Source organism: Mesoplodon mirus (assembly GCF_964341445.2).
Source record: "Mesoplodon mirus genome assembly, chromosome: 14".
NCBI classification, from domain to species: domain Eukaryota; kingdom Metazoa; phylum Chordata; class Mammalia; order Artiodactyla; family Ziphiidae; genus Mesoplodon; species Mesoplodon mirus.
In genome coordinates, this window is record NC_138990.1 from 62,835,385 (window position 1) to 62,849,250 (window position 13,866).

Here is a 13,866-nt window from a genome sequence, read left to right on the forward strand (position 1 = left end):
TGGGCCCGTGAGCCATGGCCGCTGAGCCTGTGTGTCCGGAGCCTGTGCTCCGCAACGGGAGAGGCCACAACAGTGAGAGGCCCGCGTACCGCAAAAAAAAAAAAAAAAAAAAAAAAAATTATTTATTTATTTATTTATTTATTTATTTATTTATTTCAGTATTAAATTCCTAAGTTCCCAGGGCTGAGTACTCAGAAATCATAATGAAGTAGTCAGGTGAACAACCATGAATGCAATAACTCTAAAAGTTGACTAACGGATTTGTGTTTTAGTGAGATATATTGCCAGTGGTGTGTAATTTTCTGCAGTGGTAAGCAACTCCTGTAATGTTTGAACAACATCAAGTAAATCTACCTTTCAACTAATATGCAACAGAGATAGATCCTAGATTCAGATCATTATTAAAAGGTTTTTCATAGTCATGCAGTGCCAAGAGGTACACTCATCAATCATGCAGGACCCAGGACTGTTTTTCACTACACAGGTCAGGTAGCACCCTGGCTCCCACCCCTAAATGCTGGTAGAGTTCCCCCATTCGTGCTGATGATCAAAAATACCTCCCGCATTTCCACAGTGTCCCCTGGACCTAGAGTAGTCCTGCCCTAGTGGGGAGGCATTTGCTTCTCCTCTGTTGTGCCGTGAATTCCACGAGGGCAGGATCCACGTCTGAATCTCACTGGAGTACACAGTGTTCAGCACCCAGTGGGCATATATTTGTTGAAATGAAAGAATGCATGACTATTCCATCAACATGAAATTTGTACCAAAAAATGTTAGGAAAGGAGTACACTGCACAGAAGTGTGACCTGACATTGACCTTCCTTCTGCATGCCTTAGGCCAGCTGACCTCTGTTTTAGTGAAAGAGACTTGCAATTATAGCTCCAGACAATGTAGAATTGCAGCTCTTAAATCCTTTACAATGAAGGAAGTCATCTCACCATGCACAAAAGAAACTGCACTGGCTCTGAAGTTGTGGTTTGTCTTTTTTTGGAAAGTCAAGCTTGTCTGTTGAAGAGCTCAAAACACTTGACCAGCTCTCTCATTTATCTTAACATGTGTATGCTATATTTATTCTCCCCTCACAGATGGGGAAATGAAGCTTGCCGAAGGGCCATATTTAGTTGAGTCTTGATCCTCTGCCTTGGGGGGTCAGCTTAGATAAAACAGTATCCTAAAACTCAATTTTTATGCAGTAGTTTAAACCTCCACCCACATTAAATCTGTTACTAGGGCTGCTCACAAGGGTAAAAAGTGTTAGTTTGTGCGTTTTTAACCATGTGACGTGGCAATCTAGTTCAGTCCTCTCCTTTTAGAGATGAGGAAGTGCAGGTTCACGAGACACGGTTAGATAATGGCAGAACCAGTTCTCCAGCTGGTTGTCTTTCTGCTACCGCACATTTAAACTTTTCTCTCTCTCTTTTTTTTTTCTCCAGCTAACCTAAACAGGAGTTATAATAAGGCAGGCAGCCAAGAGGAAGATAATAATGGAAAAGAAGCCAAAGATCTGGTCCACTAGCTGCTAAATAATTAATAAATTAACTGGGAGGCGGACTTATTCTAATCAAAATATAGGAAGATGACAGTTGCTTAAAGTTAGAAGCTGAACCTTCAGTTTCAAGAATTCTTTTACCAAGAGCTAATCAGGCTCCTGATAAGTAAATACCATCTCACAACTGAACAGAGATTTTAAAAAAAGGAAAGGAAGGAAGGAAGGAAAAAAAGTCAAATATTTTTAAAGTTTTTGAAAAATAATGACCTCTTAGGAATTTCTAGCACTTAAAAAAAATTCTCCTCCCCAAATTTTCTTTAGTCCACCTGTAGCAGGAGAGTGGTATGTAAATTGAGTAAACTCATCATCGATGCATTTTGAACCAAACTTACCAAAATATTCCACAAAAGAACTCAACCCAGCTTCCTTGAAAAAGTTATTTTTAAGGGGGTGAAAGGTGATATTTCACAAAGTTAAATACAAAATGAACTTGAAAGTGACAAAAGGACAACACAAAAAAATGAGGTTTCATAGACTACTGTTACCAAGAATTATTGAAGAAATGTTGATAATTTATAAGATTTCTGACAAAACACTTCATCTTCAGCATCTAGCTTCAGTCCATGTGTCCTCTTGGCTTTAGTATAGCACCTTTTAGGGGTTAGAGTGATTCAGGAGCCATGCCTGATACCTATTTTAGGCTTCTCACCAGAAACAGATGTTTCAGATGGAGATTACTACTCCTTCATATACCACAAGCCACCAGTTGTCAGGGACATTCTTACTTAGTTCCCTTATATTTTATATATCTCAAAGTAGTCAGAAGCTGTTTTAGACTTTAGAAGTCTGGGGCTTGTCTGTTAAAGAATTATTCAGTTGTGGTCCCACTTTTTCTAGGTTGTTACAGAGGAAAAATGCTTACAGGTTTTGATAATGACTGTTTTCTGAATCAAAGTAACGTCCTGGATTATTCAGAGGCATAATATATTCCTATAGCACTTACAGTCTTCAAAGCACTTGTCGTTGATAATCTCCCATTTTACAGACTGATAAACAAAGGCTCTAAGAAATAAGTGACTTGACCAAGGCCACATGCTAGTAGGTCATATATGTTCCAATCCTCTCTGTTCTGTAAGGCCCAACCCAAATGCCACCTCTTCTAAAAGTCTTTTTTTAGAGTCCCCTAATTACTACCTTTGGTTTTCACCACATTCTGACTTGTAATACAATGTCTGCATACATTTGTCTCCCTTGCCGTGAACTCCCTAAGGGCAGAAACCGTTATAAATGTTTTTGTCTCTTCCAACTTATCAATTCTTCCTCCTCAGTGCCAACTTTAAGCATGTTCTCTCATCAGCACCGCAGTTTCTTCTTCTGTTCTAGGCTGTGGCTTTGAGGTCTACAAAGTTCTAGTGAGGTGCACGGGCACACCATGGGTATTATTGCTCATTCGTGTTCGTTGCCATATTTTTAACGTACAGGTATCTTATGAGAGCTTTGCAAATGTTTAAATTGTTTTACAAGTCAGAAAGGATCTAAATCTTGGCCTTCCTTCATTTCCCTGATGGTTGCACATTCTGGGCACATAGTAGTGATACCAACCAGGGTTCTTGGCCTTCCCCAATCAATAGAAATTGACTAGAGGCCAGACAAGAGATTCAGGCAAGGCTTTATTGGGACCCCTGCTGCAGCAGGGGGGAGCGAGGGAGAACAAGCAGCAGATTTCCTTGCTTGCTCACTGGCTGAGCAGGGGCAAGCTTGTTCCTTACATGGGGTGAGGGTAGGGGTGTGTCCAGGGGTTGGGCTGGAGGGGTGGCGTGTGCAGGGGGCATGCGCAGTACCCTGCTTTTCCTCCTGACACCCTGTTTTTGCTCCAGGCTCTTCAAAAGTGGCAGTTGGGTTTTTTGGTCTCTTTATATTGATCTCTTTTGGGTCCAGAATTTGCCCCAACTGCTTATGCACACAGTTATTTTTAGTCTCATATAGTTTATTTGTACCTTGTTGCTCCAGGAGAGGTTTATTCAGGCACAAGCATTGCAGCACTGTAGCAAAGGTTCCCAGGTCCCAACCTTTCTCAGTAGGTGCTTATTAATGTTTCTTTGATTAAGCATTTATATATTCACCTGCTCCAATTTACACTCTCCCATTGCTGTATCCGACTGCCTTTTTCTATGTACATGTCTTGAATTCCCAACTAACTATAAGCTCCAAAGGGGACGAGGGGACGATTATTTCTTTTATTTGTGTGTACGTGTCCTTAGAACATCTTCCATGCAGTATGATCTCAAAACATCTTTGCTAATTGATTTTCAGTGACCAGTTGTGTGATAGAATACCACAAAAAGCATGGCAAGGCCTATACCACCCAACGTGAGTGATTTTGCTTAAAGTACATATTTTGGATAAGTATTTTAAATAGGTGTACACATTCTAAAAACATGTATTTTATTTTATTTTTTTAAACATTTTTATTGGAGCATAATTGCTTTACAATGGTGTGTTAGTTTCTGCTTTACAACAAAGTGAATCAGTTATACATATACATATATCCCCGTATCTCTTCCCTCTTGCGTCTCCCTCCCTCCCACCCTCCCTGTTCCACCCTTCTAGCTGGTCACAAAGCACCGAGCTGATCTCCCTGTGCTATGCGACTGCTTCCCACTAGCTCTCTATTTTACATTTGGTAGTGTATATATGTCCATATATACACTACCACTCTCTCACTTTGTCCCAGCTTACCCTTCCCCCTCCCCGTGTCCTCAAGTCCATTCTCTAGTAGGTCTGCATCTCTGCGTCTTTATTCCCGTCTTGCCCTTAGGTTCTTCACGACCATTTTTGTTTTTTTTTAGATTCCATATATATGTGTTAGCATACGGTATTTGTTTTTCTCTTTCTGACTTACTTCACTCTGTATGACAGACTCTAGGTCCATCCACCTCAATACAAATAACTCAATTTCGTTTCTTTTTATGGCTAATATTCCATTGTATATATGTGCCACATCTTCTTTATCCATTCATCTGTCGATGGACACTTAGGTTGCTTCCATGTCCTGGCTATTGTAAATAGAGCTGCAATGAACATTGTGGTACAAAAACATGTATTTTAAACAGAAGTCACTAAAGCGGGAGGGAGCACCCAGGTCCACGCCAAGGGAACAAAGGTGGTACAGAAATGGGCACACTTCTGGGCTGCTGACTGAGCTGGGCATAAAAAGGGGTCTCCTGACTGATGGCCATTTGCTACAGTTCTCTGTTGCACCCGAAGGTGTTTTGTTTCCTCTCAGAGCACATTTCGTTGGTCTCTTATTGTCTGTGGACTCTTGTCAGATTGTCAGCGTGTGATATTGTTGAAGGGTGAAGCTTGTCATCCTCACAGATCAGGCACTCTTGATGAGAACGGAGAGCCTAATCACTAAGCTACCAGAATACACTGTAAAAAAATGGATCCCGCTGGTACTTAGCCAATTGCTAAGAAGCTAAAGATTTTACTAAGCAGTTCAACAATCCTGTTGACCAAATTCACCATTGTTTTTTTATGGTTTTGATGTAAGACAGTTGTCTTTAATACACTGAGAACATTTCAGTTACCAAGCTGAAATGTTTAAATATCTACCTTAAAAAAAAGTTTTTTGGACTAAAATGTAATTGATTTCTTAATTAGGAGGACACTAGAGAATTGGCTTTGAGGAATTCTTTTAAAAGAAAGGGCAGTTCCGCATTTAACTTTCTTTGTGTTGTCAAATTTTAAATATATAGCTGGAGAGGAAAGAATTGCATGCCTCAATTTATTTATCCCCAAATCTAAAATTTCACATTAAGTTCACTCAAGATATTGCACAGTAGATATGAACAATTGTATATGATGCAGGGTGCAGTATGCACAGGGGATCGTTTATTTTTTTAATTTGCTATCTATTATTAGACTTCTAATTACTCAGGCTGGATGGAAGCAGAAAGGTCTCATTCTGATAATCACTGCCAATTATTTAGCTGGAGATTACAGGCAGAAGGAGTTCATTTTAGATGGTTCAGACTTAAGAAGAAACATTTCTTTACAAGGAGTTCTGAACACACTTGTCTTTTTTTTTTTTTAACCCCAATTCTTCACATTTTAACTATTCCAACAAAAATCTACAGTTTAACAAATCTAGAAATGATTAGTCTAGTTCCCTTCCTTTGTGCTCACATGTCTCTCGAGGAAAATCAGTATGCACTGTGGTTATGAAAGGAATCTGTACGATAGACTTATGTTCTATAGAATGTTTGGATGAATATTTGAATGTTAAGCATTTCTAAAGAACTTTGCATTCACTTGCTTTTTATTTCTTGTAATACCCTCCCAGAGAAGGAGTGCACTTTCTATTTCCCTGATGAGGTAAAATTTTCATTAAAAAAATCTAATTTGATTTTCTGAAAAAATGTGTAATTCTTTTTTTTTATTACATTTTAAATAGTCTTAAGGCTCTCGAATCCCCCAAATGACTAATTAGTACAGTAATAATATATCATTCTCTTTTATTAATCTGAAAATTATACTGTCCTCAAGAGACCTCAGTTTGATTTGTGTGTTTTGATGCCAGAGTAGAAAATTTTATTTTGTCACTAAAGGAGTTTCTTCCCTGTGGTTGGAGAGAGAACGATGCAGAGCCAGGGCTGATGTGCCACTGATGGGACCCTGCGTGGACTGGCAGAGAATAGGAGAACCAGTTTCCCGTGGGATGAAGAATTTACGTTAAAGAGTTGAAAGCGTTCTTCTATGTGCTTGGCACTCTCCTGAGTGCTTTAGTTGCAATATCTCATTTATTCCTCATAATCCTATGAGATAGTATCCTCATTTCTAATTCTATGAAAACTGGGTCTCGAAATATGGATGAGGAGAGATTTGTAGCAAGAGACCCCCATTCCCTGACCGTGCTGTGTGCAAGTTTGCTCAGGAACAAACTGCTAGGTAGTTGCCAGGTAGAATGCTAAGATCAAATACTGTCCCTTTAATTCTTCTTCTCGACATGCAGTTTGAAATAGGCAGTAGAGTACAAGAAGTATACTTAATTCACCAAATTGTACTATTTAACACTCAAACATTTTTTTTTCATTTTTTTTATTGGAGTATAATTGCTTCACAATGGTGTGTTAATTTCTGCTTTATAACAAAGTGAATCAGTTATACATATACATCCGTTCCCATATCCCTTCCCTCTTGCGTCTCCCTCCCTCCCACCCTCCCTATCCCACCCCTCCAGGCGATCTGATCTCCCTGTGCTATGCAGCTGCTTCCCACTAGCTATCTACTTTACGTCTGGTAGTGTATATATGTCCATGCCTCTCTCTCGCTTTGTCACAGCTTACCCTTCCCCCTCCCCATATCCTCAAGTCCATTCTCAAGTAGGTCTGTGTCTTTATTCCCCTTTTACCCCTAGGTTCTTCATGACATTTTTTTTTTTAATTCCATATATATGTGTTAGCATACGGTATTTGTCTTTCTCTTTCTGACTTACTTCACTCTGTATGACAGACTCTAGGTCTATCCACCTCATTACAAATAGCTCAGTTTCGTTTCTTTTTATGGCTGCGTAATATTCCATTGTATATATGTGCCACATCTTCTTTATCCATTCATCCAATGATGGACACTTAGGTTGTTTCCATCTACAGGCTATTGTAAATAGAGCTGCATTGAACATTTTGGTACATGACTCTTTTGGAATTATGGTTTTCTCAGGGTATATGCCCAGTAGTGGGATTGCTAGTTCATATGGTAGTTCTATTTGTAGTTTCTTAAGGAACTTCCATACTGTCCTCCATAGTGGCTGTATCAATTTACATTCCCACCAACAGTGCAAGAGGGTTCCCTTTTCTCCACACCCTCTCCAGCATTTATTGTTTGTAGATTTTTTGATGATGGCCATTCTGACTGGTGTAAGATGATATCTCATTGTAGTTTTGATTTGCATTTCTCTAATGATTAGTGATGTTGAGCATCCTTTCATGTGTTTGTTGGCAGTCTGTATATCTTCTTTGGAGAAATGTCTGTTTAGGTCTTCTGCCCATTTTTGGATTGGGTTGTTTGTTTTTTGTTATTGAGCTGCATGAGCTGCTTGTAAATTTTGGAGATTAATCCTTTGTCAGTTGCTTCATTTGCAAATATTTTCTCCCATTCTGAGGGTTGTCTTTTGGTCTTGTTTATGGTTTCCTTTGCTGTGCAAAAGCTTTGAAGTTTCATTAGGTCCCATTTGTTTATTTTTGTTTTTATTTCCATTTCTCTAGGTGGGTCAAAAAGGACCTTGCTGTGATTTATGTCATAGAGTGTTCTGCCTATGTTTTCCTCTAAGAGTCAAACTGATTTTTAAAACATGTTATACTTTTGATAATAGTCCTTTTGTAACTGACTGGGGTGCCAGCATGTTTCATACCCATTTTGCGTGATCTCTTCATTGATCATTTCTTAACACCAGAGCACTGCTTTATTCGAAACCAATTAGCGGCCTCCACTTTTAAAAAGAAATGCTAAAGAAGATTGGGGGTGGCATTTCCCGTCTTGTCCTGAGCCAACACTTGAGAAATCTTTCAGTGCCCTTGGCTCCAAACTGCAGGTGTGCCCTTCAAAAGCATCGCAGAAAAACAGGAGGGTTAACTCCAAAGTCAAGAGTTTGAGATAATGATATGAGTTTGAGTGTAACATTGTAGTAAGAAAAATGTCAGAAGCTGACATGAAAGGAAAATTGTCCCATGAGAGAAATACTACCTGAAATTCTGAGTGGAAGATGTTTTTAATATGCCTTTAATTCCACATTCATGCAGTCCTAGTAGTGAAGCAGGTCATTCAAGAGGGGTGGTGGCTTAGGCCAAAAATAAAGTTTCCTTGAAACCAGATGAGAGGCTAGCCCTGACAAAAATGGAATCCTGACTGTTCACTCACAAAAATGTAAGCAAGTAGAATTTTGTGTCATAGGAAATAATCTAAATGAAACAGGATCTTCACTGTCTTTTGTGATGGAGAGATGCTAAAACAGCCATCAATAGTACAGCCCTTCTATAAAATGTGAAGCAGCAGTTTAAATATGGAAGGCATATTTTGTAATAACCTATAAGGGAAAAGAATCTGAAAAAGAATAGATATCATGTGTGTGTGCATATATATATATATATTATATATATATATATATATGCACACACACATACATATATACATAACTGAATCACTTTGCTGTACACCTGAAACTAACGCAACATTGTAAATCAACTATACTTCAATAAAAAAAATAAAATAATATAGCAGTCTAATGTATTCTGGTCTGGAACCATGTCCAAGACATAACTGAAAGGTGCAGAACAACATGGGTTGCACGGTTTTCGTCTGTGTACAGGTGTTTAAATATGTACAGTTGTAGGCATATACATGCACAGAAAATAACTGGAAAGATACATATGAAAAATCTACATTTCAGGAAAGAAATGGAAATTGGAGAGGAAGGGGGATTTTGTGGATTTACTCAGTATGTTTCTATCTTTAAATTTTCACACAAACATGCATATGCACACACACACACACACACACACACAATTAAGAAAACTATATAAACAGGGAAAGCAAAGATTTAAGGTCTCAGTGAAGATGTATAGTGGTTAAGGCATAGGTTCTGACGTAAAACTGCCAGGGTGTGAATCCCATCTCCTTTACTTGCTATATACTTCCTTACACAAGTTATTTAATTTCTGTTGCCTCAGTTTACACAAATGCAACATAGAGATGATGGTTCTTATGTCATATAGTTGTTACAAGATTAAATAAGTAATACATGAGAGAGCATATGGATCCTATGTTTAATAACATAGTGAACATTCAGTATGTAATATTCTTATAAATGACTATACTTAAACATCTAGCTACAATCAATTCTGTGTGCAAACTTTTCAGTTAAAAATGCTTCCAGTGACAACTCTCGTCATCACGATGTATTTTCTCAGAGTTTCACTGTGGACGTTAATGATACTGTCATATGTTACCCCAGTGGTGTTCAGAGCTTCCAACGGAAGAATAGCAAAGACAAGTGGAATTATGTTGTTTTTTGTACTACGTCATACATTCCATTTGTGGAATAGTCCTGACTTTTTGCTTCTTTGACCATCTAATCTAATGTACATATTTGTTAGTAAACTCTAGAAATGGAAATAATGAGGTTTTTCTTTCTCCCTTAGGAAGACTATGATCGTCTGAGGCCTTTATCTTATCCAATGACCGATGTCTTCCTTATATGCTTCTCTGTGGTAAATCCAGCCTCATTTCAAAATGTGAAAGAGGAGTGGGTACCAGAACTTAAGGAATACGCACCAAATGTACCCTTTCTATTAATAGGAACTCAGGTATGTCTGCTTTGATTTTACCCATTTAAGAATAACCTCTGTGGCCTGCCTCGTGGTGTTGCTCTCAGGCAAATGGCCCCAAGGTTTAGCAAATGAGATAATATATGTTTAATCTCAGTTGTTATAATAAATTCTGTCACATTTTTGGAAAAAGTAGTGTCAAAGAAAGCAGTTACTATATTAGTTGGTTTTAAAGATGAGGTTCTTTTGTAATCTTTTTTGATACGTGGGGTTAAATGGGACTACATGCTTTATCTTTAAAGACTGAGAATGTTATGGGACATTATTAACGTTTCTTAACTAGATTGATCTCCGAGATGACCCCAAAACTTTAGCAAGACTGAATGATATGAAGGAAAAACCTATATGTGTGGAACAAGGACAGAAACTAGCAAAAGAGGTAATGCAACCTTTACAGAATTTAAAAATAAATGTAAATGAAGCTAAGGTAATAATAGAAGCTCATGTTTATTGTGCTTTACTGTATGCCAGGCACTGTGCTGAGTGTTTTACATGCATTAGATCCTTTAATCCTTGCCTCTACTCAGTGAGGTTGGTCTACTAGTACCTCTGTTTTATGGAGGAGAAAACAGAGGCACAGCCTTGTCAGGTAACTTGTAAGGTCCCGCAGGTAGTAAATGGCAGAGCTGGGCTTCAGTAAAGGCCTCACTCTGGCCTTTACACCTGTGCTACACTGCCAACAACATTTTCCTAGTAAGTCATGTGTACAAAGAGGCGTCACAAATAGGGGCTGCTTAATCAGGCCCTTTCTTCAGTGAAGACTCATGGAGTAGGCAATGGAGTGGAATAGGAGGACAATTTAAGTCTGCAGTTAAAAACAAAAAATTATGACTAGGTTGGAGAAGAAACGTGTTGTTGAATTCTCTTCCACAAGAGAATTTTTATGAAAGGTGGAAAATATTATCATTTTAAAAATATAACTGTGATGCACAAAATACCTTTTAACTTACATTCTTCCTCTCCCCAAAGTGAGGCTTACTTTTTTCTCCATTTGCCCCTAACATGATTGGAGTCTATTTTTTAGATGTTATGACTTTAATAGGACTTTTGTGGAGATGGAATATAATAATGTGTTTTTAAAAATACTCTCAGGAGGCAGAAGCAAGAAAACTTTTTGGAGAACAGTTTTTCCTAAAGCAAAAGATAAATAGCTTTACTAACAAGTTACTAACAAGGAATTTCACATATTAAATTCTGTCATCTAGGAGAGAAGGAATTTCTAAATTTCATAAAGGTAGAAGTCATAAATGAAAACATTGATGATTTAACTATGTAAAAATTTAATATGACATCAAATGCCAGAAATAAAATTAAAAGTCATGTAACAAACTTGACATTTATGGCAGAAAAATGGGTTAATATCCTTAGTGGACATGAACCCCTTGCATATGGATTAATCAGAAAAAGACATACGCATACCCCAAAAGGAAAAGGGACTCAGAACATCAATGGGAGATTCTTCAAAAAATGCGGATTGCCATTGAAGATAAAAAATATGTTCATATTCCTTAGTAGTCAAATGCAAGTTCAGTTTCCATCTATAAAACTGGCACACAAAAGAAGAGACATTAATTAGAATACCCACTGTTCCAGGTGTAAGCAAATGGGTACTCTGTTGTTCTGTTGGTCTTTGAGTAAAAGCCTCGACAACATGCAAAAGCCTTAAAGTCATGTACACTTTTGATCAAGCAATTTCATAGGGAGGAGTTTATCCTAAGAATATTATACAGGATGTGCTTAAAGAGATAGCCATAAAGTTCCTGCATTGTTTATAATGGCAGAAAAAAAAACCCTGCATCTATTAAACATTTATACTAATTTACTTACTGAGATGTCCATGTTTATTATGTAGTCTAAGGGGAAAAAAGTGGTTGCAAAACACCATTTCTAGACCTGTCAGCAGCATTTGGCACAGGTGGTCCCTTCTTGAAACACATTCACTTGGCTTCCTTGAACGCCCTCTCTTGGGCTTTCTCCCCGCTTGTTGGCCTCTCCTCCATCTCCTCATCTCCCCATCTCTGAATGTTGAGGGTCCAGGGATCAGCACTCTGCTTCTTGGATGTCTTTCCTTCTATATCCATACTCAGTCTTTAAGCTTGGTAAGCTTCTATCCGTCTTGTGGTTTGAACAGTCTGCTACTGAGATTCCCAAATTTCTATCTGCAGCCTGGACCTCTTCCCTAAACTCTAGACTTGGTTATCTAACTGGTCATGCAACAAGTCCATCCGGGTGGTTAGCATCTCAAAACTAACATGTCCAAAACAGAATTCCCAATTTTATCCTCTAGGCTTAGTCTTCTCAGTTACTCGGATCAAAAACCTTGAAGTCACGCTTGACCTTGCTCTTTCTCTCATACCATTCAGTGAACCCTCCAGCAAAATATATTTCTCTACGTTCAGAATATACCCAGAATCCAAACGCTCCTCTCTGTCCCCTCCTCTGGCAGCCTGGTTCAGGCCCCCTCCCTCTCTGGCCTGGATTACTGGAACAGCTGCTCACTCACCTTTCTGCTTCTGTCTGTGTCTGTTAACCTGTTCTCAACACAGCAGCCAGAGTGAGACTTTAAAAATAGAAGCTCCATCAGCTCCCTGCTCTGTTCAGAACCTTCCAGTGGCTTTATTATCTTCCGAATAAATAAAGGCCCAAGCCCTCACCCTGGCGTACAGGCCCCGCTACCTCTCTGCCTCACTCACTGTGCTCCAGGCACTCGGCCTCTGTGCGGTTTCCCCAATCTTCTGCCTCAGAGCCTTTGTCCTTTCACTGCCCCCTCTGCCTGGGATAGTCTTCCTGATGTAGACATTGTTCATTCTTTCACTCAAATATCACTCTCTCAATGAGGCCTTGCCTGACCTCTCCCCACTCCCTATCTCCTCCCCCATTTTTCTCCAGACCACATATTCTACCTCTATATTTATTAGTCCATGGCCTTCTCCCTCTAAAATATAAGCTTCATGAGAATAGCTTAGGGACTTAATTTTGTTCCTTGCTATATTCTCACAATTGGCAAATGAGAGTGCTCTGAAAGTTTTCAATGAACGAACGAATGGATGGATGGATGGATGGGTCCCCTCACAGTAGAAGCCAAAGTCCTTACTCGAGGTCGCTACCTCGAGGCTGCCTCACTGACTGCCTCTCTTGCCATTACCCCTGCTCACCCTCTCCTGCCACTCTGGCTTCTTTCCCACCCCCTGAATGCTCCGTGCATGCTCCTGCATCAGGGTCTTTACATCTGTGGCTCTGTCTGCCTGGAAACTCTTCCCCTAGGTAGCCCTCAGTGCTCAGACTTTACCTTGGTGAGCAGCTTTCTCTGACCACCACCACTGTCCTCTGCACCCTTTCCCTCCCTCACTCTGCTTTTTTTTTTTTAACCTGTAGCATGTGCCACCATCTGCTCTATATTCCTTTGTGTGTTCCTCCCCCAGTAGAACTTAAGCAAACGTAAGCATCACACAGCAGAGACTTTGCTGTTTTGCTCAGTTCATTGACATGATCCCCAGCACCTAAAAACAGAGCCTGGCATATAGTAGGTACCCAGTAAATATTTGATGAATGAAAGAATTTTCCATAGAGAAAGTCTGGAAGAATATACACTAGTATTTTAACAGTTAGCTGTCTCTGGGTATCATAAATATGGATGATTTCATTCTTTTTGCATTTTATGATTTTCCTTATAATGGTGTATTTGTGTGGTATCAGTTGTTGTAAAAAAGACTGTATATATTTGTGATTTTTTTTTCTCCCTCCCAGATAGGTGCGTGCTGCTATGTAGAATGTTCAGCTTTAACCCAGAAGGGATTGAAGACTGTTTTTGATGAGGCTATCATAGCCATTTTAACTCCAAAGAAACACACAGTAAAAAAAAGAATAGGATCAAGATGTATAAACTGTTGTTTAATTACGTGAGAAACGTCTTCAGTGGCCAAGTAAACTGTCCATTTCTCTCAGAAGCATATGAAATGCTAAAGCTATACCCAGACCTCTTAAAAATAATG

The 13,866-nt window shown here is 39.1% G+C and overlaps 1 protein-coding gene across 1 annotated transcript in view; it reads left to right on the plus strand.

Annotated features, from left to right (window-relative positions):
- RHOQ (ras homolog family member Q) overlaps window positions 1-13,843 on the plus strand; it is a 37,290-nt gene extending 23,447 nt beyond the window's left edge. The window contains exons 3-5 of the mRNA XM_082643195.1: window positions 9,689-9,853; window positions 10,158-10,253; window positions 13,622-13,843. Coding sequence (XP_082499321.1) covers window positions 9,689-9,853; window positions 10,158-10,253; window positions 13,622-13,777 — 417 coding nt within the window. The 3' untranslated portion in view covers window positions 13,778-13,843. The remainder of the gene's footprint in view (window positions 1-9,688; window positions 9,854-10,157; window positions 10,254-13,621) is intronic.
- Window positions 13,844-13,866: the final 23 nt, after the last annotated feature.